The sequence below is a fragment of the Ambystoma mexicanum genome, chromosome 2p (genome assembly GCF_040938575.1).
Source record: "Ambystoma mexicanum isolate Mex_15411 chromosome 2p, UKY_AmexF1_1, whole genome shotgun sequence".
NCBI classification, from domain to species: domain Eukaryota; kingdom Metazoa; phylum Chordata; class Amphibia; order Caudata; family Ambystomatidae; genus Ambystoma; species Ambystoma mexicanum.
This window is the reverse complement of record NC_090923.1, coordinates 903,315,217-903,342,021: the sequence shown is the minus strand read 5'-3', so window position 1 is coordinate 903,342,021 and position 26,805 is coordinate 903,315,217. Positions and strand designations below refer to the sequence as shown.

At 48.2% G+C, this 26,805-nt stretch overlaps 1 protein-coding gene across 3 annotated transcripts in view; it reads left to right on the top strand.

Annotated features, from left to right (window-relative positions):
* The window catches only part of LOC138566889 (galectin-4-like), a 341,874-nt gene extending 316,183 nt beyond the window's left edge, over positions 1-25,691 (top strand). For all 3 annotated transcript variants that reach the window (XM_069644615.1, XM_069644614.1, XM_069644617.1), the window contains 4 exons: positions 4,565-4,597; positions 17,134-17,222; positions 23,086-23,251; positions 23,650-25,691. In XM_069644615.1, the coding sequence (XP_069500716.1) occupies positions 4,565-4,597; positions 17,134-17,222; positions 23,086-23,251; positions 23,650-23,793 (432 nt within the window). In that variant the 3' untranslated portion in view covers positions 23,794-25,691. The remainder of the gene's footprint in view (positions 1-4,564; positions 4,598-17,133; positions 17,223-23,085; positions 23,252-23,649) is intronic.
* The last annotated feature ends 1,114 nt before the right edge of the window (positions 25,692-26,805 follow it).

Below are 26,805 nucleotides of genomic sequence, written 5' to 3'. Positions count from 1 at the left end.
TGGCCAGCTACAACTGCCATCAGTGGGAAGAAGTCGCGGCACTCATAGCCTCTGCTCCTGAACCTTTAAAGGGCCAGTTAGCTTGGATTTCCGCAGAGGGTAGAGCCGTGTCTGGTTGCATTTTGAAAGCAACCTTCGACGCCGCAGACAACGCAGGCAGATTGATAGCGGAGGGCACTGTTATCAAAAGACATGCATGGTTACGGCAGTCTGGTTTTAAGGCAGAAACCCAGGCATCATTGCTGGACAAACCGGTGAAAACCGATCTGTTGTTTGGTAAGGCGGTCGAAGACGCACTAAAAAATGCCAAGGACGAATACGAAACACTCAAGTCCCTTGGCCAGTTAACCAATAAACCCCCTAACCAGAGAGGGAATAGTAATTTTCGTCACCCACGCGGCCAAAATTCCCAGAGAGGATCTAACTATTCCCAGGGGCAGGGTACACAGTGGAACAACAGCCAACAGTCTACCCAGGGTTACGGCAGGGGTAATAGGAGAGGTAGTGGTAAAGGCAGAGGCAGCCCCAGCAAGGGAGGCGGCACGCCTCCACCAAAGCAGTGACGCTCAGTTCAGGGTCCCTTCTCACGCAACCCCAGTAGGGGGACGCATTTCCAACTTCACCCAGGCTTGGGAAGGGATCACATCAGACAGGTGGGTGCTGTCAACAGTATCCACAGGATATTGTATAGAGCTACTGCAGCGTCCCCGGAACCATCCTCCACGACAAAGAGTACACTCCTTAGAACATCAGAAGATTCTCCTCGAGGAAATCGCCATTCTGCTACAAAAGGACGCGATAGAACTCGTCCCGGGACACCAGGTAAACAAGGGTATTTATTCAACTTACTTCCTTGTGCCAAAGAAAGACTTGACAATGCGCCCAGTATTGGACTTACGGCCTGCCAACAAGTATGTCAAGCCCCAAAAATTTCGTATGACCACGCTACAAGAGGTAATCCCCCTCCTAAAAAAGGGGGATTACATGGCAACCTTGGATATGAAAGATGCTTATTTTCATATTTCCATGCTCCCAGCGCACAGAAAGTACTTGCGCTTCAAGGTGGACAGTCGACACTACCAATTCAAGGTACTGCCCTTCGGGATAGCTTCAGCACCAAGGGTATTCACCAAGGTACTGGCGGTGGCAGCTGCACACCTACGCAGGGAGGCAATCCCGGTGTACCCTTATCTGGACGACTGGCTCATAACGGGGGAAACCCCAGGAATTTGCAGGACAAACATTCAAAGGACTATCGACCTCCTCCACGAGTTAGGCTTCTCAATCAACGAGAAGAAGTCAAGCCTGGTGCCAAGCACTTCAAAACAATTCCTAGGAGCAATCCTAGATACCCAAGAGGGGTTGACCTTTCCTTCAGAAGAAAGAATTCGGAATATACTACTGCAAATTCCGCATTATCAGTCCGGTCAACAAATAACGGTACGCAAAGCAATGCGTTTACTGGGCATGGTGGCGTCATGTATTTACCTGGTCCCCCACGCGCGCCTGCGCATGCGTCCCATGCAGGAATGGTTGGCGAAACAGTGGTCTCAGGCAAGTGGTCAGTGGGACGATCTAGTGGTCATTTCGCCAACACTGGTACAAAGCCTTCACTGGTGGACAAGAGAGAATCTCGCACAGGGGAAACCCTTTTACGATCCCGAAGTACAGGCAGTAGTCACTACAGATGCATGTCTGACGGGGTGGGGAGCTCACCATCTCCAACGCACAGCTCAGGGTCTCTGGTCTCACTCAGTGGCCAAGAACCACATCAACCTGCTAGAGCTTCTGGCAGTATTCAGAGCGCTTCAGGCGTTCGAGCCCCACCTACTAAACCTGTCAGTGCAAATCCGGACGGACAGCACAACAGCCATGTTCTACCTGAACAAGCAAGGAGGGACTCGCTCGCCAAATCTGTCCAAGCTTACCCAGAAAATCTGGATATGGGCACTCAGACGAAACATCTTCCTGTCATCACAACATGTTCCAGGGCAGCTCAATTCCCTAGCGGATGCTCTGAGCAGAGACTCCCTCCCAGAGGAACACGAATGGGTTCTACACAGAGAGGTCGTAGAAGATATCTTCTCTCATTGGGGTTTCCCCACTATAGACTTATTCGCCACAAGCGAAAAAAGACAATGCCCAGGATTTGCATCCAGGTTCCCCCAACCAGACTCCCAGGGGAACGCCCTGTGGATGAACTGGTCAGGGATGTTTGCGTACGCTTTTCCACCAACTCCTTTCATCAGGAAAGTGGTGAACAAGATGAACAGGGAATCGATGATGCTCGTCCTAGTTGCTCCCATGTGGGCAAGACAACCGTGGTTCCCACACCTACGCAGGATGGCGGTGTGCGAGCCCATCAAACTTCCAGCCTGGTACAACCTACTGTCCCAGCACCAAGGTCAAACAGTGCACCAGCAACCCAACTCAATGAACCTGGCAGCATGGCTCCTGAGGTCATAGAGTTTGGACATCTCAATTTGCCACAGAGGTGTATGGATATCCTAAAGGAATCTAGGAAACCAAACACAAGGCACTGTTACTTTGACAAGTGGAAGAGGTTCGTTATCTGGTGCCAGAGTAGACAAATCAACCCGGTTGATTGTACTCCTTCCACTATTGTTACATACATGCTCCACCTGCTAGATGCAGGATTGGTTTTTAACTCACTGAAAGTACACCTGGCAGCCCTACACCACTTCCCATAGCAAGGTTTCGTGGTGGAAAGTACCAGTAGTTAAAGCCTTCATGGAAGGAGTAAAGAGACTTCACCCTCCTATTTCAAACCCACCACCAGGGTGGGACCTTAATGTGGTGCTAGCCAAGCTCATGGGCCCCCCTTTCGAACCCTTGCATAAAATCAGTCTCAAACACCTGACTTATAAAACGGCCTTCTTAGTAGCTATTACTTCTATAAGAAGGGTCAGCGAAATTCAGGCTCTGTCAGTGCAGGATCCCTTCTTTACTGTCCATAAAGACAAACTGGTTTTACGCACACACCCTAGGTTCTCACCTAAATTTATATCAAAATTCCATGTAAACCAGTCCATCGAGCTTCCGGCTTTCTTCCAGGACCCGCAAAGCTCGGCTGAGGTGAAACTACACACCCTAGATGTGCGTAGGGCGGTCCTCTACTATGTAAATAAAACCAGACCGCTAATAAAACAGATCAACTGTTTGTCTCCATAGCTACAGGCAGAGAGGGGGATCGCATCTCTAAAGGTGCCATCTTGAAGTGGATTATTAACTGTATCCAGCTGTGTTACTCACTCTCTGAAAGAACTCTGCCTTTCACGCCAAGAGCCCACTCTACTAGAGGCATTGGGGCCACTCTGGCTTTCATTGCAAATGTACCCCTTGACACCATTTGCAAAGCAGCTACTTGGAGCTCTATTCACACTTTTACTCAGCATTACTGCATTGACACCCATTCCAAGGCAGATACACAAGTGGGACAAGCGGTTCTAAGACACTTATTTGCTCATGACCCTTCTCACATCCCACATCCTTCTTCAGGTACTGCTCGCTAATCTATGCACAGCATGTGATCTAAGCAGATTCCACAAGCCTCAGAAGGGATACATTACTCACCGTAATCGTATTTCCGATGCTTGTATCTGCTTAGATTCACATGCGACCCACCCTTCCTCCCCTCTGAGAGAAGGCGCATGATTAATATCACCCAGAGCGATGGTTGAAAATCAAAGTGTATGCTTTAATTAAAGTGATGGCCATAAAGATCCTCTTATTAAACTTTCTAAAAGAATATTGGAAGCAAGGTTGCCCAAGACAACTTTTGACATGCAAAGAGCATAATGTACATTTTCTTAACAGGATAGATAAAGAGTTGTGTGTTAATGAAATTAAGAAAAAGGTAACGTTGTAGGGCTGGTGTTGTAACCTGGAAAAGATGGGTGAATAGAAGTTAGCTAAAGAATGTCTGCACTTTGAATCAAATTATTATAGCCCTATGCTCTATATTGCTACCTTCGCACAGGAATGTTTGAGATGTATTTACATCCATATTAGATTTAATCTTCTCGAGTCAATGGAAGTGCTAGGTTCAAGGAATGCATTTCCTATGGCTGCGAGGGGATGTAAAAGAGAAAGTTCTGTGGAAACTATTCAACATTGAGCCACAGGATGTGGCGTGTTAAATGCTAAAAGGAATGACTATTTTCAAGATGTTACTGATAATCCTGATACAATCATAAGTAATAATTTTTGGGTGCATTGTAGGATGGGGCGTTGGGTTGCTTTATCTCTTACACCGATTACATTTTTTATTAGATGTTTTTAATGTGGTTAAACAAGAGGATAATGAAATGAGGAGATGTGTTTGGATATGTATCTTTAATTTCTTCTTGCTTGTTTGTTGATATGAATTTGATATGCTTGCGGTTTTCTGTCAACCAAAGAGCATTGGCAAAAAATAAATAAATAACAAAAAAATAATATGTTCCTTTTACTCTGGCAATAACGATAGCTCGCTTGTGGATGGGGGCCTACTCTTCAGCAGCCAGGCTAATGTTAACCTTTATCTAATGTTATTTTGTTGCAGAAACCGTCCGGCCCAGTGACTGTGTCCAACCCTGTGAGTATAGCATTTACCCTGTGTCATGTTTTTTCCCTCACTCATAGGGATATCCTTTTTTTTCGGACTCCTTCGCTTCTCTCTGCTATCTTCAATCACAGCACATGAGCTATGAAGGAAATACAACGGGAAAGTTAGGTATACAACAAATAGGTGAACACAAATTACAAAGGTGGAATAGAAAATGAAGATCTATCCCTCCCGGGGGGGGGGGTAGTTAGGGCCTCTTCATTTAGAGCAGGGGCTCATCCGATGTCTCCAGACAGCACTGACCACAGCATAAGGAGGGCAAGTAGAAATCTGCCATTACTGCTGCTGCGATGGATGAAATCCAAGCTGCGATGGATGGAATCCAACTGCTACAATAGCAGAGGGCGCACTTTCAGTGATGGGGATAAGGTGGTGTTGAGTGGGAGCTAAAAGCTGCTCCTGGGTATCTGGCATCACCCACTATGCAGAAGCAACCTCTGGGGAACCAGCAGCAAGTATGTAGAGAGTTGCCAATCTCACTTCCACAAGAAATGCAATCTATACATGTTGTCTGTTCACATTATGACCCATTATGCTTGAAATGTCTTTTCATTTTTTTTAGATGAGTTCTTATGCTCCTTTATGCACATTCCCAAACACCCAAAGTTCATGTCACATAGGTATGTTTGTTAGCCACCAGTTTCCCTTGGAAGTCAAAAGAGCCTCTCTTTGGCTTTCAATGTCAAGCTAACCGTGCTCTTCTTGGCGACAAGCAGGAGCTATATAGCTCCCTGGTACTGGGCATTTCGAATGTGCACTTTTGTGCTGCCACATACATATGAGTGGTTTCATCTACGAGACAGGCGAGATAACATAAAATGTGGGGATGAATGCAGTGATGAAGGCATAAGACTGATCCACGAACAACAAGCAAGATGGAGGCAAGCAGGAGCCAGGTCAGGGAGCTGTTGACCTATTTCGCTCCTCCCAAAACTGTAGCAGTCTGATAAGACTGAGTTGCATTGTTATTGGCCAGTAGGCAGAGGTTGTTGACATGCTATCATCAGGGCAGAGAGGTCAGGTGTCAGAATGACCGGTAAAGGGTAAAACACTACAGCGAAGTGGACAGCAGCACACCACCTAGCTTGTCTTTCTTCGGAGGCCTGTGCAATGCCTGTATTCTTTTAGATTCTCCCTCTGCCCTGGTCCAGCTGAAATCTATTCCACAAGCTTGCAGGGTAGAGGTGTGACTGCCACGGACCACAAAATGTGTAGACTTGTGCCTTTGTGTGTGTGTGGAAATGAGAGCACAAGAGGTGCGTGTGCCTGCATTTCTGTATATTTGATTGCATTTGTGTGGCTATGTGGATGCCTCAGGGGTATAACCGCAGTGAATACTGTGTCTTCCCACTCCTCCATGGCTAGGGTGCTGATTTGTCCCTGAATCGCAACAACATTCCAGAACTGGAGCAGAATACCAGTCTCTAGGAAATACATTTGCCCACCTACTATTGTGCCCACTCCTGCATAATAAATTACCGACTGTCATGATCGACTATAAAACATTTGTGTTTTAATTCGCTTGTTGGTGATGTCCAATGGAAGAAAATATAAAATTGGATGAATAGTGAGCGTTTCTGGTGGTGGGCGTTGACATCGGAAATCACAGGTTTTGGTTGAAATTTCACAGCATCTCTGACTGATAGATATTGGAAGAGGATTAGTCCGGCTTCCTAAAGAATGCAAAGACATCTTATTGCTATCGGGTCGAGCCCTGTAAGGCACTGCTAACTAGACCCTACAGTGAGAGATGGCGAGGCAGAGATGCTTGCAGGATGATTTCAATCTGTATATCCCTTGCCTTGGGGTGTGTGTGGTGGAGGTGGGCATCTGGATGTGTGCATATATGTGTTGTGCATGTATGTGTGTAAATGCATTTGCTGCATGGTAACTCTGATGCTATGTGTATACCTATACACAATACACAGATATTTGATATTGGCCTGTGTGAAGATGCGGACTGTGTAGGTTAACCCGAGTGTGCCTAATGTTGGTATATAGATATGTGCCTATGTGTTTGTGGCTATCTCACTGTGCTTGTGCATCCGTTTTTGCTTATATTGAAGCCTTGTAACATTTGCGCTTGTCAGAGTTCTAAAGTGCGTGTGTGGATGGGAGCTTCCCAGGGTGTACCTATGTCAGTGCCTCATTGTTATTGTGTGGGCAGGTGCTTCCAGGTGGGTGCCTGTGGGATGGGGTTGCCTCTTTAGGAGGATGTGCATGGGACAAACTAGAGATATCTTGCTCCATATTTGCTAATACTGAGAGAGAAAACATGATTGACTTGTGATAGTGATGTAATTTCACAACCAGCATTGGAATTATTTGCTTTACTAACGTGGATACTGGCATGGGAATGTAGATATGTTCTGCACCTGTACCCATTTTTAGATTTGGACGAAGGTTGGCAAAGTCAACTTTTCCACAGTATTCCTTTCTATATGGGCTTCACCGTCTTCCTCCTACACCAGTCCTTCATCTTTGTCTTAGTCCTTCGTCATAGTCCATCTTCATTTTTCACAGTCCTTCATCACAGTCTTTCTCCTTCATCAAAACCCTTCTGAGCAGTCCTTCTCCTTGGTCAAAGTGCTTCACCCATCCTTGTTAACTTTCCTACTTTGTCACAGTCCTTCCCCTTCATCACAGTTATTCATCACAAGGCCTCACTACGACCCCTGGCTGGAGCCATGCCTGGAGTCGTGTGTTTTTCCTCCCCATTCCCATTGAGTCCCGTAGGACTCAATGGGAATGGGGAGGACGGAAGCGCCGGCACCGTTAAAAATAATAGGTCTGACCTGGCGATCGGAACGGCGCCCGCTCGCAGAACTCGGAGTGTTCCGGTCCAGTACCAGCACTGTTGTTACCGGACCTGCATACTCATAATGAGGCCCACAGCCTTTTTCCTTCATAACAGTCCTTATCATTTGTAGCAGTCCTTCATCCTAATCAATCTGTCACAGTCGCCCGCTCTATGGGCTCCTTCTGTATCCTTTCATCTAACCTTTCTTATTTAAGCCGCCATATGTCCAACTAACTTTATTTCTTGCTTGACATCTATTTCTCTTTCCCTTATCCTCACCATGGCACAAGAGAAGGCTAAGAAAGAATTGACCTTTGAATGTTGCACCTAGAGTTTGTGAGGGGCTAGGCACTGCAAGCATACTTTGTGTTCTAATGCATGATAATTTCACCCTGTTATGCTGAAACGATCTCCTCCTGCCAGACCTGCATTCTGCTTGTGTTATTTCTACATTTTGCAAATGGGGGCACTGTTCGGTTGTAAGTTTGTTGGGGTATGCATGGAATTTAAATGCTTTTATTAAGCCTGAAACTTGCAGGGAAGGGCTGAGTAGAGCTGCAGCTCCAGGCGTCCCTGAGGTAAATGGCAAGGCCTGAATGCTGCTCAAATGTTATGAAGACAGAAATTAGCATGTAGCTGTCCTGCTATCAGGTTTTGCTTCCATCATTTTTAACTAGCATGTTTACACTCATTTGGGTGTCCCTTTGCATTGGCAAGACTGGTAAATTGGTTCTGGTTCTTAGTAGAGCACAATATTCTCATCTTGCTCCAACTGATAGTTATCAAGCTGTACACATTTTTGTAAACATGAACACATATGTTTTACATGTCTGCATTCTACCTTTGAATAGTACAGTCCTACATTTTGAACCTGTTAACATGTCAGCTGAGCTCTGCAGGTCCATTAAGGGGCCAACACAAATTCATACCTGTGAATGTAAAATGCAATGAACAACTCCAAAAGACAAAACCACTGGCTTTAACCTTATCTGTTGCTAATACCGCCTGCAAGCTAATACATATTCTTAACATGGAAAAGGTAGAAAATGGAATGGCAATGTAGGCTTTAGCAGGGTATTGTCAAAAATGGCATTGTGACTATATGTGAGTTAATGTGTTAAAGTTTCAATGGGCATCCTGATAATGCTTGCTTTGCTAAAGTAACGTGAAAACTAGCATCATGGAAACATTGCTAACCTGATGACTAGCTATGGTGACTGAGCCTGCAAAATGTGCAATTGAAAGTGGTTATTTATAACACGCTTAATGCCCAGAGGTTTCTAAGCGCGGACCTGGGGATCGAACCTGTGCTGCTCTGCATCACCTTGCTTCCAAGGCGAGCGCGTTGCTCCTGAGCTAGCCTCCCGAGACTGTGGTTACTTCGTGCCAAATCATAATAAGCAGCCCCAAGCACAGCAGGCATATTGAGCTGTCTGCATATCTGATCATCGCCGCTGGCACATTAAGTAGCTAAGGAATATGTGAGCAGCACACGCCTCTTTTAAGCAGCATGACAGATAGGCAGCCAAAGGACTTGGCAGGGCCCGGGAATATTTAAGCAGCCCACAGATGTTTTTAACGGCAGCCTCTAACCTATGAAGGCCATCCTCTATCGTATAACAGCAAATTTCCAGTCGATTTTTCCATAGAGGTATAGATTTTAAGACAATTCTGCATGGGGGCTCAAAACATAGCCACACTATCAAGGAGTATAGTTCCTCCATAGTAGACAATCATTTCAATGGATACACATTAAATCGGTGTCCCGGAAACACTGGATGCAGAGGAGCAGGAACTGTTCCCCATGTGAAGCAGTGTGCCTTGCCAGATAACATAGACATTAAACATCCTATGCAAGGAGAAACAACATCGTTTTTAACCCTTTCACTGAAAAAGCTTTCAATACTTTCCTATGGCAATTAGTGCATATGTATATATCCTGAGATACATATTGTGCCAGGAGTCGAAATGGCCATCATTGTTTCTGTGAGTTACTAGACCCTCGGATTTCTGGTGTGACACACACAGTCCATCATGATGTATTTCTTATTAACTGTTTGGAAGATTTCTTGTGGATACACTGTCGCCAGTCCTTCCTGGTGTGTGTCAACCCCCTTGCTTCACGCAATATGAGGCTTGTAGTTATGCCGCACCTGCTACAAAGCTCATCCCCAGCCACTGCCTGAAGGAAACAATGAAGAACTGAAAAACAGGATAAAGCATTTAAAACATTTCATCAAAAATACCATCAAAGAGATCATTGAAGTTTATTCACAAATATGGTTCTGATGCTTGTTAATCTGCTTAGAATCACATGCTGTGCATATGGTCCGACATCCAGTAGTAACCGCAGAGTATTGCATCTTGTCTTTCGGGGACCGAAAGGGGACGTCGGCATAGGCGTGTCTACAACACTATCCCTATCGTGACGTGTGTAGTACCCAAAATCCCTCACGTGCCGAGGTCCCTCAGATTGTTTTTTTCCGCCCAGATAACTGGTCGCCCTATAGCAGAGCTCTTACAAGAGACATTGTTTATCTTACCGATTTGTCGGTTTATTCCCCCGTTAAGTCACTTCGCCCTACAAGAACATCTTCGACGAAGACTATGGGGGAATCGTCTATGGCTGTGGGTTCCGGCGCCTAAGATCCGGCGTTCGGACTTCCACGTGGTCGGGCCCTCTGGCCGGCCTATACAGTAGGGAGAGTGGGCTCGGGGTGGCCATATTGTTATTGTGTATTTCCTCCTTTCCACTGCTTTCACTTTTGCTCTGGTCACCCTTCCCTTCTGCTATGGAAAGGACTCCATTTAGATTCTGCCCTGTGTGTAGGGTCAGATATCCCTGGAAAGACGAGCACACGACGTGTAACACTTGTCTCCCCCTAAAGCACAAAGAAAGGCAGTGTTCGGCGTGTAAACTCCTTAAGCCTAAAACCCTTCGGGAGCACCGGTTAAAGCGGTGGGCCGCGTACAGCATGTCACGCGTGGAGCCTCCCTCCCCTACCCCGACACCGAACGAAAGGAACGGGGGTACTTCGGGTGACCAAACGTCCAATGCGGATGTTAAAGAACTTGAGGTGGACACTTCTAGGTCCGCCACGCCCATCGCCGACCCTTCCAGGCTCGACTCTGGTCTTGCTACAGGGACCACACCCGGCGACAGGGGCGTACAATCGCACATCACGAAGCCCACAACCCATACGCCGTCCTCGACAACATCGTCGAAAAAGGCGAAAGCGCTAATGGGCCCGCGCCAGAAATTTCGGCAGTGCCCTCGGATCGTTCAGATCCAAAGCCTTCCCCGCATCCGCAGCAGCGCATGACTACTGGGCATAACAAACATAACGAGGGCGCTACCCCCCAAACGACATGTGTCGAAGTTTCCGGACAAGAAACTTCGATGACTTCCAAGGCCCTTACAGGCCCGAAAACTACGACTAGGCCTCTACCCGAGAAACCGTCCGCAGGTCCTTCTGGGGCCGCGGAAGGAACTTCCACTACCGACCAATCATCGGAGGCTCTGTCTCCCGACGATTTGGTTACTATCCAGAAAAGTATCAATAGGATCGCAGCGGCGGTGGGCCTAATGCTGGTTCCGCCCAAGTTTATTGGCCAATCCGCCAAAAAGATTTCGATGGATTTGGGCCACAATCCCGAAAATACTTATGAGGATAGCCAGGAGCCCCTCTCAAGCACCCTGAGAGGATCCTCTCAACGCCTTAGGGCTGAGAATGTGGTTTCTAATCACCCAGGTCCATTCGGATCCTCCAAATGGACTACGGAGAAATTCGAAGGGTGTATGGATCGGCTGGAGCATTTTTTCAGAGCTTCTGAGCAGCCTCTGCTGAAAAAGGCTTGGGTAGACCCTAACCCTCACACACAAGATGTCCAGCCCCAAGTTACCTATCAGGAAGACGTCCAGATGGACACATATAGGGACATCTATACGGAAGAAGAGGAGTCCTCTTTTCTCGACAATTATGGAGAAGACCAAGATGCAACGGACAACTGGGAGGACACCCAGCAGGATACACAGGATCCGTGGTCACATCAAGACCAGGACTCTGATATCGTGTGCGTTGACTCTACCCCATCCACCCCGGCTCGACAGGCCTCCTCGGTGGATGACCAAATGGCTTTCAACTCTATGTTGAAAAAAGCAGCGGAATTCTTCAAAATTGCCACGCTAGAGGCCCTGCCCGAGGAGGATTTTGTAGAGGACATTATCAAGGAAAAGCCTCCGGCAAGCCAATCTATTCCTCTCTTGAACTCTGAAAAGAGACGTATAGCTCCATCCTTGGTCACACCCGCTCAGACTAGGGCTGTGACAAACATAACAAGGGCGCTACCCCCCAAACGACATGTGTCGAAGTTTCGGACAAGAAACTTTGACGACTTCCAAGGACCATACAGGCCCGAAAACTACGACTAGGCCTCTACCCGAGAAACCGTCCGCAGGTCACACCCACTCAGACTAGGGCTGTGAACCAGAGGCTCGAAAAATTATTCCGGCCCTCCCCCACCGACCCTCTCTATATTAGAGGGCATGGCGTTCCGGACTTGCTGGTAGTGACCAACACACGTAAGAGAGCAGGGGTTCCCTTGCCACGGGAGAGTCACCCCCGGACAAGGTGTCCAAGAAATTGTATGCCTTAGGCAAACAGGTGATACCGTTCGGGTTGCTAATAACACCACGCTACTAGCAAGCTATGTTGGCGCCCAATGGAACTTGCTCCAGGAAGGCCTCTAAGAGGTTCCAGAGCCAGCCAGAGCTAAGCTTCTCGCCATTGTTTCAGAGGGGAAACTTGCCAATCAGAATGTGGTGAAGAATACCCTAGACACCGCAGAGACAGCAGGCAGGTCTCTTGCACAGGGTACTCTCCTAAAAAGACACACGTGGCTGCGCACGTCGGGCTTCAGGCCTGAGACCCGGGCCTCCCTTATTAACAAACCCATCGAGGAGACTAACCTCTTCGGGAAAGCGATGGATGAAGCGTTGGAGACAGCCAAGAAGGAGCACAAGACTATTAAGTCGTTGCACCAAATTTCACAGAAGCCCTCCTCTCAGAGGGGAAATAATTCTCAGCGGTCCTTTCGAGGACAGACCCGTGCCGGTCAGAATAACTGCGGCACAGGGAACTTCAACACAAATCAATCCTCCGGAAGCCCCACCTACTATCCCCAGAGGGGTCAGAAACGCGGATAAGGTAGAGGCAGAGGCTCCAATTCCAGAGGTGCCTCAACCTCAGGGCAGAAATGAACACCAAGTCCAGGTCCCCTCCCATGTCTCCCCGGTCGGGTGGTGATTAACATCTTTCCTCAAGTCATGGGAGGGGATAACTTCAGACGAGTGGGTCTTAAAGATGGTCGCCCACGGGTACTGCGTGGAATTCGCCCGACCTCCACAGTTCAGACCGCCGCGACCACAACGCCTTTCACCGGAACATCTGCAGATCCTGATCCAAGAGGTGGAAGCGCTGCTGGGAAAGGACGCCATAGAAGCCGTCCCGATTCTTCAGGTAAACAAGGGTATCTATTCAGTGTACTTCCTTGTACCCAAAAAGGATCTCACCATGCGTCCTGTTCTAGACCTGCGCCCAGCGAACGAGTTCATAAAACCCCAGAAGTTTTGCATGGTAACACTGCAGGAGGTGATTCCATTGCTGAAACAGTGGGACTTCATGGCAACACTGGACATGAAAGATGCATACTTTCATATTTCAATGTTGCCTGCGCACAGGAAATATCTAAGGTTCATGAGTCAGGACAAACACTACCAGTTCAAGGTACTCCCCTTCGGCATCGCCTCAGCGCCAAGAGTGTTTACCAAAGTCCTGGCAGTGGCAGCAGCACACCTGCGCAGACTGTCAGTTCCAGTTTACCCTTACCTCGACGACTGGCTCATCACGGGGGACTCGTTCGACGTCTGTTTTTTTCGAACATCCAAAAAACAGTAGTTCTCCTTTTCAGTCTGGGATTTTCTATCAACGAAAAGAAACCCAGCTTAGTCCCCAGCCAAGTAAAACAGTTCCTGGGGGCACTAATTCGGACGGAAGACAGTCTGGTCTTCCCTTGCAGCGAGAGGGTTCAGAACATGCTCTCTCAGGTCCCTCAGTATGTAGCCAGTCGGGAGGTGATGGTACGCAAAGCCATGCGCTTGTTAGGGATGATGCGTCATGCATATACTTGGTTCCCAGCGCGCGGTTGCGCATGCGTCCCATGCAAGAGTGGCTCAACAGCCAGTGGTGTCAGGCCAGCGGACAATGGGAAGATCTGTTAGTTGTCTCGCCAGCCCTCGTTCTCTCTCTGCAGTGGTGGTCAAGAGAAAACCTCTTGATGAGGAAGACCTTCACCACCCCTGCAGTGGAAGCCACTCTCACGACAGATGCATCTCTCACGGGGTGGGGGGCTCACCTGCTTCAGCAGACAGCACACGGAGTGTGGTCCCCTCAAGTAGAGACCAACCATATAAACTTACTGGAGCTACTAGCAGTGTTCAAAGCATTGAAATCCTTTCAGGTGCAACTGCAAGGGAAGACAGTGCTGGTCCTAACCGACAGCACTACAGCAATGTATTACCTGAACAAACAGGGGGGCACTCACTCTCCAGGGCTATCCAAGCTGTCCCAAAACATTTGGATATGGGCTCTCAAACACAAGATGTTTTTGTTGTCCCAACATGTTCCAGGGGAACTCAATCTTCTGGCCGACGTACTCAGCAGAGATTTTCCTCTGCCAGAAGAATACAAATGGCGACTGCACAAAGACATTGGGCCTCATTACGACCCAGGCGGTCCGGAAATAACGGTGGCGGTAAGCCCGCCGCCACTGTTGTTTCCGGACCGCCTGAGGCCGACCCCTGCAGGCGGGAGGTGATGTTCCCGCCAGGTCTGACCTGGCGGGTTTAACACCACCCGCCTGCAGGCGGACGAGGAAACACCGGCAGCATTACGAGATGCTGCCGGTGTTTCCATGATCCCCATTCCCATCGAGTCCCATAGGACTCGATGGGAATGGGGATTAACACCATTCCGCCTCCGTGATTCCCGGAAAACCGCTGTTGTAATGCCCCGGTAATTCCGGGAATCACGGAGGCGGAATGGTAATACGAGTCCGGCGGTAACCAGGCGGTTTTACTGCCGCGGTTACCGCCGGACTCGTAATGAGGCCCATTGTCTCCAACGTCTTCGCAGAATGGGGGTTCCCAGAGATCGACCTGTTCGCTACTCAGGAGAACGCCCAATGCCAAGACTACGCCTCCAGGTACCCCCAGAACCGATCCAAGGGGAACGGTCTCTGGATAACTTGGTCGGGGAAATTTGTCTCCGCTTTTCCCCCCACTCCCCTTCTCAACAAGATAGTGCACAAGATGCACCAGGAACCAGTTACCATGATACTGGTGGCCCCCATGTGGGCCCGCCAACCCTGGTTCGCTCACCTGATGGAGATGTCCCTCTCCCCACCAGTCAAGCTGCCCTGCCCGTACAACATGTTGTCTCAGGACAGGGGGGAGACGCTCCATCCATGCCCACAAACTCTGAAATTAGCAGCCTGGCTCTTGAGGTCATAGAGTTTGGACATCTGCAACTTCCTCAAAGATGCATGAACATACTGAGGGAGGCAAGAAAACCTAACACACGTTATTGCTATGCCAGCAAATGGAAACGTTTTGTCATCTGGTGCACTTCCAAGGGCGTCAATCCCATTGGTTGCTCGCCCTCACACATTGTGTTGTATCTAACCCATCTTTTGGACTCTGGGTTAGTCTTCAACTCCTTAAAGGTTCATCTAGCTGCGTTGTCAGCCTACACCACATCACAGCAAAAGGTGTTGTGGTGGAAGATAGCAGTAATTAAGGCCTTTATGGAAGGGGTTAAGAGGATTTATCCTCACATCTCTCACCCAGCCCCTGGGTGGAATCTGAATGTGGTTTTGACCAGGCTCATGCGACCCCCCTTTGAGCCTATGCATAAATCATGTCTGAAAGACCTGACTTATAAGACAGCCTTCCTGGTGGCTATCACTTCTATCAGAAGGGTTAGCGAACTACAGGCTCTTTCTGTTTTGGACCCCTTTGTTACAGTCCACAAAGATAAGGTAGTTCTGCGCACACATCCCAGGTTTGCGCCGAAATTTATTTCGAAGTTCCATGTGAACCAGTCAATCGAACTACCCACGTTCTTCCAGAGACCTACTAACATGGCTGAAAGAAGCCTTCACACACTAGATGTGCGCGGGGCAGTCATGTTCTACATGGATAGAACTAAACCACTGAGGAAAACTAAACAATTTTTCGTTTCAGTGGCAGCTGGTAGAGAAGGGGACCCTGTCTCTAAATCAGCAATCTCAAGGTGGATTGTCAAATGCATCACACTTGTACACTCTTGCAAAGAGAGAACTGCCCTTCAAGCCTAGAGCACACTCTACTCGAGGCACTGGGGCATCCATAGCATTCATTGCAAATGTTCCCCTAGAGTCCATTTGCAAAGCGGCAACCTGGGGTTCTGTACACACCTTTACAAAACACTATTGCCTAGACACTCATTCTAGGTCTGATTCTCAGGTGGGACAAGCAGTACTAAGACATCTTTTTTCTACTGTTCCTTCTCACAAGCCACCTCCAACTCCATGTACTGCTCGCTAGTCTATGCACAGCATGTGATTCTAAGCAGATTAACAAGCATCAGAAGACAGGCATTACTTAACGTAAAAGCATTTCTGATGATTGTATCTGCTTAGATTCACATGCGCCCTCCCTGCCTCCCCGCTCGGGGTGGAAGGAACATAGACTTCTTACTACTTTCTCTCTTTATGTACTCACTCACTATAGCCTTGGGCTCCCTCATGGCAGAAAAAAAACAATCGGAGGGACCTCGGCGCGTGAGGGATTTTGGGTACTACACACGTCACGATAGGGATAGTGTTGCAGACACGCCTATGCCGACGTCCCCTTTCGGTCCCCGAAAGACAAGATGCAATACTCCGCGGTTACCACTGGATGTCGGACCATATGCACAGCATGTGAATCTAAGCAGATACAATCATCAGAAATGCTTTTACGGTAAGTAATGCATGTCTTATCTAGCATTTCACATAATGACCCTAGGTGACACCTGTCTGCAGGGGAATCACATTTACATGTAGGTGAGCCCCGGCTGGCAGCTTGTTCCACAACCTAGAAAGGATCACTTTGGTTAACTTGATTGCACATTGTTTCATAAAGTCTGCATGCAATCAAGTAGGCACTTATTTGTTGATGGAGAAACATGAATTATTTACAACCTGCCCTGAGTAACAGACCATTCTGCCTGCTTATGCCAGTTACATAAAATAGATCAATTAGTTGGAAAATGTTAATCAGTGGTCATTAACACTAGAGACCTAACCGTTTTGCTCTTTTTGCTTGAGTGAATCCACAACAAACAGGAATCACTGCTCTCGCTGGTAAGATTCCATAGCCATGAAATCTATTCTAACAATGCTTAATATCTTTATATGTTTGCTCATTATGTGGCCCTCCAGACACTTGGACTACTATTCCCATGATTTTTCACTATTGACTATGCTGGCTGGGGCAAATGGGAGTTGGAGTCCAAAGCATATTCCGGGACACAAAATGAGTAACCATATAGTAAATATCGAAAGATATCTCACTATAGGTTTTGCTCACTGAGTTTGTTCTCTTGTGTTTTTATTTGTTTTGCAGAGCGTACCATTCCATGCAGCCATCGTAGGAAACTTTGGGAAAGCACATCGGATATTGATCGTGGGGAGCGTGAGGCACAATGCCGATAGGTATGCTCTTAAAGACTATATGTGAGAATCTAGGTAAGACTCCTAGATAGAGTTTAGGATCACAGTTTAGGGTCATAACTGGAGGTTTTCTCATGTGTGTATACTTGGGGCACAGTTCCGGATGTAAAATCTGAGGATCCCACTACACACACACTCAGAGCCTTATTATAAACAGCTGACTGTCAAAAACTACGATTGCATGGAATCCTTATTATTTTCCAGCATGGGGTCTGGCATGGATTCATATGCTCATGAATATTCCCCGTCGTCAGGCTGGGAATCCTCGGTAAAAAGAAAAAACATTTCACTTTCACTTACAAACTGTATTTCTCCTTTAAACCAATCACTGTCCTTTGGGTCATACTGCCCCATCAAATGACAGTCTTCTTCCTAAGCCCCTACTCTGGCAGCCGGCTTCAGATTGTTACTGCACGCTTCAGTGTTGGGAATCCCTGAGTTAGTCCTGCAAGCTACTTCTACGTTTTTTGTGTTTTTGATGGGAAACGGTTCTTTTTTGGTTCCAAAAGAGGCTGTGTGCTCTCTTCTACATCTGCCGACAGCGGGGTTCCATTGTCGGTGAATTTCAGCTCCCCTCAAGGGCGAAGATCGTCGAAGATTCTAGAAGTCCATCAGGCCTACATTACGCCCTCCGACCATGACGGAGGAAAATAAGGAGGGAAGGTCCCTCTTCAAGCCCTGCACCAAATGCAGGCTACGGAATGTGTTTGTAGAAGACAAGCACCTGCAATGCCTCTACTGTCTGCATCCGGACCATATGGAGGTGGAGTGCGAGATATGACTCGGGTTCTCCAAGAAGACGACTAGGGACAGGCACAGTAGGCTGGCGGCGTGGCTTAACGCCAGGGCCTCTGCCCCGTGCTCTGGGCAGGGTCATGTCTCACCCAGGATGGGCCGGTCCGAGAAGCGGTTGTCTAAGTCCTTTGATGGCGCCTAATCCGTGGGGACCCAAGACAAGGCCAAGAATCACAATTCTGGGTTTGCCGCAGAAGCGGGTCCACAGGTGGATAGAGCGCGATCGACATCACCCTCGTCCTCCATTGTCAGCCAAGCTCCTACTCGTAAAGGAAATCATCTATCCCAGCTAAACTGCGGTAGAAGTCTGAGAAGCTGCGGACGGAGGAGAAGAAAGCCAAACAGCCCAAGCAGGCCCACACAGCAGCTAAAACAAGCACATGCTAAGACTTTGTCGATAATGGAGTTGGCTACGGGTACTACCACGACGGCTAAGGGCGCTGACCCTGCGAAGGTAGCCCCTGCAGCTCAGAAGATATCCCTGCCCCCAAAGGCGCAACACTGCCGCAGTGACTTTGACAAAATCTGTTGGCACGCCAGAAGGGGGGAAACTGGCTCAGTCCCCGGTTCAAGCCCCGCAGGGGGCAAAAATGTGGCAATGGCGAGGAGGCCCCAAAACGGCCCTCCCAGACCTTGTCCCAGCCATGGAGGTCTCATCCACGGACGACGATGACCAGGAGTCCTTGCACACGGTCCACGAGGAGGTGGAAGAGGACAGCTTGGGCCTAGTTTTCCGATACCCACCATCTCTGCCAAGGGACGTGTCTTTGGACATTCTGTCGACCTTGCACACCTTGGTGTCAGGGATCCAGAGCAGAATGCTCCCGGCGGTCCACCAGGTCCCTGATCAGCCTCCAACAAAGAGCAACCATCATCCAATGCCCCCATTTCAGCCTCCATGTCGAGTCCCTTCTCCCCCAGCAGACCCAGACATGGGTACGGGGATGGATACGGGCACAACTACGGATGACTACGAAAATATTGTTGCAGCATACAGCGAGTCTCTGCATTTGGATGCTCCACATAGAGTGTCCCCACCGGACGAGGTGGGATAATTCCACTCCACTATCTCCAGAGACTTCAAGCTATTCCAGCTTGTGCCCGAGGAAACCAAGAAGGAGGGCTTGTTGTACCATAGGCACAAGGCCAAGAGAAATACAATCATGGCGGTGCCCCTTCTGGACGGCGTGTGGGATGAGGGCCTGGCTCTCGTGAAGAACCCTTGCCCGGCTCCAGCCAAACGGGATAGGCTAGAGAAGAAGTATCGGGTGCCGGACTCTGCACCCAGGGGCCTGAGGTTGCAGCCACCGCCGGATTTGGTGGTGTCAGCGACTGCGAGGAAATGGTCGGCCAACCCGTCCATGTCATCTTCGGTCGCTCTGGACAGTGAGGGGAAGAGGATGGACGCCATGGGAAGAAAGGTGATTTACACGGCGGCGTCCACTATCAAGGTGGCCAACACACTGGCGATCCTAGCCAGGTACGATAGGGAGCCTTGCTACAAGCTGAGGCCTGTTCTGGAGTTCCTCCCCGATGATAAGAGGATGGAGGCAATCGCTCTCTTCCAGGAAGGGGAAGTAGCGTCTGATCACGCCATAACAGTGGAATTGGACGTCGCCGACATGGTATTCCGGTAGATGGGGAACAGTGTCTGCCTTTGTCACCAAGGCTGGATAAAGGCAATGAATTTCCTGCAGGAGGTCCAGGATAAGGTGTTGGACATGCCCTTTGACGGAAAGAACTTGTTTGGGAAGGTCGTTGATTAGTCCCTTCAGGCTATCAAGGTGGATACGGAGATGGCCCATTCCCTGGGCATTTTCCAACAGCATCGCTCTTCTTTTCACTCCTCCAGTGGAAAGTCGAGCAGGTCTGACAAAGGTTTCTCCACTTCGTACCGTCATCCCGCCAGATCCACGACTCAGGAAGCCTACAGAGGCATTTCCCAGGCCTATGCTGGCTGAGGACAGCGTTGTTGTCGCCCACAGGGCAGGACGCCGGTGCCGAAGCAGGCCTGAACTGGCTGGGACATCGTGCCCCCACACGAACACCCCAGTGGGAGGCCGGCTGATGAGGTTCATCAGCGAGTGGAAGAAGATCACTACTGACAGATGGGTGTTGGTCACTGTCGCCCAGGGACACACCTTGAGTTTCAACGCAGGTGTCCTTGGATTCCTCCGATTGCCCATCAGGAGCTGCACATCCCTAAATTTCTGGAAGAGCTATGGGCCATGCTGCAAAAAGGGGCGGTAGAGCTAGTTTCCCAACGACTCTGGGGCTCCAGAGTTCCAGATACTTTCTGGTCAGAAGGAAGACTGGGGGCTGGAGGCCCATCCTAGACCTGCAACGGCGACGAACACCAAGTGCCAGAGGTTTACCAGCAGATTCCCCAGTCGGGGAGCATGGGGGACGCATTCTCCTTCCCTTGGGAAGGCCTGTTTCTGTACACGTTCCCCCGTTGCCTGTATTGCTACGAGTCATCAGTCAACTCAGACGGTACCGGTGCAGGAAGATCCTCGTTGCACCAGCATGGCCTAGGCAGATCTGGTACCCGGACCTTCTCAGCATGTCAGCGTCCCCTCCAGTCAAGCTGCCGGTGGTCGCAGATCTCCTCGCCATGGAGGGAGGCGCAATTCTGCCCCATCACCCAGGGACGCTGAACCTGAAGGCCTGCCTCCTGCAGCGCTAGAGTTCAGTGGTTATGAGTTGCTGGCTGACTGCAGGGAGGTCCGGGCAGGGCGTTGTCGACTTTGAAGTGCTATCGACATAAATGCAAGCGTTTTCCAACTTGGTGCCGGTCAAAGAAGATTAATCCTCTGAGGGTCACGGCCCCACAAGTCCTCCCGTACTTGTCAATGGCTAAGTCGGGGCTGGCTGACGCCTCCATCAAGGTGCACCTGGTGGCTATCTCACGCTACACCCGTTCTCCATGACGATCTTCCCTTTGGTCGCACCGGCTCGTCAAAGAGTTCATCAAGGGACTGTTCCATTCGTTTCCGTCGGTGAAGGCTCCGGCCCCAGCGTGGGAACTCAACGTGATATGATATGAAATGATATGGCATTTATAACACGCCTATATGCAAGTGTTTCACTGGCCAGGCTCATGGGGCCACCATTCGAGCCTATGCATCAAGCTATGCTCAAGTTTTTGTCATGGAAGACAGCTTTCCTGGTGGCCATCACCAGACGAGTAGGGGAGAGCCAGGCCCTGTCCTGCAAGTGCTCTTATTTGACTTTCCAGGAGACGAGCGTGGTGCTGTGGACGCACCCCTCCTTCATGCCCAAGGTTTCCTCGGAATTTCATCTCAATGAACCCTTGGTGTTACCTGTGTTTATTCTGACGCCTTCATCGCCGGCTGAAAGGACTTTGCACTTGCCGGATGTGGCTTGAGCACTGAAGTTTTTTGTGGCCTGCACAAAGAGTTTCCAGAAGATTTCTCAGCTTTTTGTGAATTTTGGCCCTGTGAACCATGGGAAGGACCTGTCCAAGGCTTCCATTTCCAGGTGGCTCTGCGGCTGTATCACTCATTGTCACTGGTTGGCCAGCCGACCGTTGCCTGGCCGTCCGAGAGCTCATTCCACCAGAGTGATCGCTGCGACGATGGCAATCCTGTGTGGTGTGCCCTTGCTGGACCTTTGCAGGGCTGTTATGTGGAGGTTGACACACACCTTCCCGAAATTCTACTGCATCGACAGGGATTCCAGGGAGGAGTGCAGTCGGCCAAGCAGTGCTGCGCAACCTGTTCGTTTGAAGGTGCGCCTGGTGAGGAGATAAGAGCCTCGCCAACTCCCATGGTTGTGTAATTATATACTGCTGTGTATTCTTTATTCATGAGCATGTGAACCCATGCCTGACCCCATGCTGGAGAAGGAACAAGTTACTTACCTGTAACTGTTCTCCAGCATGGGTCTGGCATGGATTCACATGTGAAGCCACCCGCCTACCCCTCTGCGGCTCTTCTCTTGGTCCTACTGCCACTTTATGTGCTACCTAAATCTGAAGATGGCTGCCAGAGGAGGGGCTTAGGGAGAGGAAAGTCATTGACTGGGGCAGTATGACCAAGAGCTCAGTGATTGGTTTATAAGAGAAAGACAGTTTAGAAACTAACAGAATTACTGCTGTTTTAACTGCTCCGCAAATCCCACATTTGGCATTAAAACAGAGAATTTACCTCCAGCACCGGCTGGAGGTAACTACTCCACTTAACGCCAAAAATCCGCTGAATTACAGCGATGGAATTCCCGCTCCTGGAAATTCCACCAAAATCCCAATGGAGTCCTATGTACTCTAGAAATGAGGACTAACACCACCTTAACACCACTTGTAATCCTGAGGTAAAACCACAGGACCAAGTAGCGGTAACGGTAACCGAATTTGCCTGTAATTTGCACATTACCACCGATTTACCGCCAAACTCGGAATGAGGCCAATATCTTTCCTTTTGTATGGCAGCCATCTATCCTTGATTAGCTTAACTCGTTTAAATTGAGTCCATCAGCTGCTGTGCAATTAGATCAGTTCTTTTTTTCATTTTGTCTGGTGACTGAAACCAGATGCTCGCCAGTTATATGAAAGGACATTTGGACATAGAAGACTTGGTGTAGGCTTCGGCATCACACTGTGGTGTGATTGTTTGTCACAGGTGTGTGAATTTCTTGCTGTCTTCTCATTAGAGACACCAACTCATAGGTGGCTTAGTTGTGGTGTCCGCGTGCATAATTCACGCCTGCAATTTCTTTTGTCTGCTGATTAATGTGTCCCCATCTGGCAGAACAACCCCCTGTGTCCCAGATAAGCACAGCCGTTCGTGCCCTGAGACATTCCCACCCCTCTCTCTTCAGTATCATCACCCCTATATTACTCTTTGTTGATGTGTGTGTGTTTCTCTCAGAACGCCCCTTTGCTGCCCATAGACAGCCTTTAGATGTAGCAATGTGACTATGCCGCACTGTTGAGCCATCAGTATTGGCTGTAAAGACACTGATGCACCAATGTTGTTGTTAGCTCTTTTCTGGATGTTGTTAAAAAGTCTTTATCATTTCCCCTGTATAGATTTGCCGTGAACTTGAAAAACAGCCGGTCAAACAACATTATGTTGCACGCCAATCCTCGCTTCCGGGAAGGGGCCTTTGTACGGAACACTCTGACCAATGGGAGCTGGGGCTCTGAGGAGAGAGAGCTCGCCTTCATGCCATTGTCCCCTGGGAATGCCTTCCAGGTAACATGCACTCTTTTAAGTGATATTGCAGTTACCTCCTCTGTGTGAGCAGGTGGACAGTGTACATGAATACTTGCAAGGATTTATTTATTTATTTGTGCTACCGATTGTTCTTACTTAACCTTAGACAACTATGATTGGCCTTTTCGCCGTTCTCACTTAATCCGGCAGGGGTGGGGCCCAAAACATAGGCACCTCCATGTGTGTGCCACTTAGGAGGATCCAAGCAGGAATGACGACATGCTAGCTATGCCACTTGAGAATGTATTTTCTCTGGCTGCCGTGGTTTTAAATAAATCCTGTTTTAAGATGTTTCCCCATGCACTTTCTGATGCACAGACCTATGCGTTTGCCACCTCTCTGATTCTTTTGCATCTCTATCTCTCTTTTCGTGCTAGATGGAGATCCTCAACCAGAACCATGGCTTCAAGGTCTCGGTGAACGGAATGCCCGTGTTTGAGTACCGCCACCGGATCCCAGCCAGGCAGGTGGATCAGATCGAAATAGAGGGAGATGTGATCCTGTCTCTGGTGCAATACTGACATGTCCCAGAAGAACTTTGTTTCAAGGAGCAGTGCGGGTTTACTCCTCATTCAGCCTTTTTCTCTTCGTTCATGCATTTAATTAATGGCCCTTCATTTCATTGACACCAATGTGTGGTACACCGCGAACGCGCCCTCTCACAGAATGAGGCTTCCCTCTGTGACACAGAGGTGGCACCGTGTGGTAACGCACCTTGCAGTCTTTCTTTTTAATGCACACCCTGAGGGATATTTTTCGAAGTCATGGCTTACCATTTCCCTTCCTCCTACTGTGCTATAGTATGCCTTATGTATAGAGGAGCATCCACTAGGAATAACCCATGATCATGCGACCATGCACCATCCAGGCAAGTCCAGCCCATTCTGTGATCTCAGAATGTGTATAGCATAGTGAGTCCCAGTTAGAATTCCGCACATGGCCCCTTCGACATGCCCTCTACATATGCAGCTGACATGCCATGATATACTGTGCATGATCTGTTTATGTGCTATTCTGTCACACATTGGACACACTCACTGGTCATATTCCCTGTGTGCCATGCTATCACGCATGACCTGCTATATGAGTGTATGTGTATATATCTGACATACTGTTTATGTGTCTGTTCTCTGTCTATTGATAGGAACTCATGTAAACTGTGGATAATCACTGTATGTGGATTCTGTGCTGGGATGTGCCACATGTATGCTGCACATGCTCACTGTGCCTTATCGGTGTGCCATATCACACCACAAAGATGCCTGTGTTTGAGTTGTCTTTGTTGTTAGCTGGCATGATGTGATATGTATTCCAGACATTCACACGTTGGAGTTGTGAAGTTGTAAATGTTTCCTGACTGAAGATTCTGCTTTATGTCACTACCAGTGCAGAAGGCGTCTGGGAAACACAGAAAGGTGCACTGCTGATAATAACCTATCAGAAAAGAAACTCTCAGTGTTTTGTTTTTCCACCAGTGAGCTTTCAGTGCAATAATTACATTCCAATTTCTTGAAAGGTGCTCAATTTTTGGCAGCGCAGTATAAAGTATCTGGAGCATCACCATTTTGTACCAATGTCCTTCCTTGTATAATGCGAAATGCCCAGGCAGGTTCCTGCCAGACGCACAGCAAATTGATTTTGCTCTTGTTGGCTTTTATAGAACCAGGTGGCTTTAAATGTAAGTCTGTGCGTTCTATCCCTTTCCATTAACTTGAAAACATGTAATTCACAGAGCGTTTTCCAATGGGGGTTTGCCATTATAAAACACTATCATGAATTGGGCCCAGCAAGTCATAAAATGGTGTAAAATGTTCTAGACGCATTTTTCCCCAGTGCAAAGTAGTCGCGTCAGTCTTCTTGTTACTGTTTGCAAGCTTGTGGGAGCCCTTCTAAGGAGACCAAACATTGCTAAACAAGCTGTGATACACTGAAGTAAATACTTGAACAAAAAAATGAAAATGGCATTTAAAGAAAAGAAACTGGTAATTGTCAGAGATATGCATCTCTACAGCTGGGCCGTCTTTCATGTGCATTCTATCTAAGGAGAAAGGGGTGGTTTAAGGTGCTACAGTCATGGGGAAAGTAACAAACAGAAATATAACAAAGAACATTATAAAGAAAGAAAATATGTTTATATGTACTTCTGATTTCACTGTATGGTTTTGTTAAATAATGTTTCAGATTAGTAACTCTTCAAAATTATTTAAATAGACAACGTTGAGTAAACTTGAAATGAAGGTGAGCAAACTATTTACACCAGAGAATAAAGTTAATTCAAATTCTTGATCAGAAGATATTTCATCAGTATATATGATTAATAAAACATGCTTCAGACAGACGTGGAATAAAGTTAATTCAAATTCTTGATCAGAAGATATTTCATCAGTATATATGATTAATAAAACATGCTTCAGACAGACGTGGGTTGTTCTTATTGAAATCACTAGTATATATGTAATGTTGAACACGCCGCAGGTGTAAAGAAAGAAATATACGTGGGCCGCTGATTTAGTAAACAAGAAAGTGACAGGTACATTGTTTCAATGTAATCCTGAGGGATCTACGTGCTTGAGGTCACTGTAGGAATATAACGAGGGTAAGGTTTGGTAGCAGTTGGGACGGTGCACATTGGTTTCATGTGGGATCAAAACAGAATACAGCTTCATGTCAGGCAAGAACACAACATGAAGGCCGATTCAGCAAGCTGTTCAGCAATGCGCCCATGCAAGCTAGAAGCGCGCGCTTTTTCACGTGCATTTTCAAAGGATGAGCATGCGCAATTTCCACCGTGTCTGCAAATTGTTTTCCTTCATCTGGGACTCAGGCCCTAAGTACTGTTGTGAGGACATAAGCAAGGGGCGTGGCAAGTGCAATTGTGGGCACATCCTCTGGTTCACTGAGAGATGTGCTCCTGTAACCCAGTCCTTCCTCAAGTAGAAATGCTTGTGGAAGGTATGAGCATTTCATTCGTTTTATATTTTCACATTTGATGTGAGTACAAAACAAGTGTCAGAAAACAGGCCCCTTTCGGCCCATCACCTGGACTTTACTTTCTGCACCGACATGGGTGGAGGGCTTGGGTTCGGTGGATGCCAGAAGCCCCTCTGACCTGTAGCCTGCTGAGTTCTGGGAGACATGCATATGTAGGTGAGCTAAGCACGCCCTGCGCTTGCAGCCTGGCCATCTCGCAACAAGCAGGTTACCCCTGTGCATAAATGGGCCCGTTTGTTTCTCAGGCCTATCACAGTGAAATGCACACCAGGATTTGTTGTAACAATAGATTTGTGGCCTCATTACAAGTACGGTGATGCAGTTCAAAACGCCACAAACAAGGCGGTAATTCCATTTCTCCAGCATGGGGTCTGGCATGGATTCACATGCTCATGAATATTCCCCGTCGTCAGGCTGGGAATCCTCGGTAAAGAAAAAACCAGTATCAGTTTCGTTTCTGATCTGTCTTTCGTAGTAATAACCAATAACTGGTCTCTGCGTCATACTGACCACAGCCAATGACTGCCCTCTACCTAAGCCCC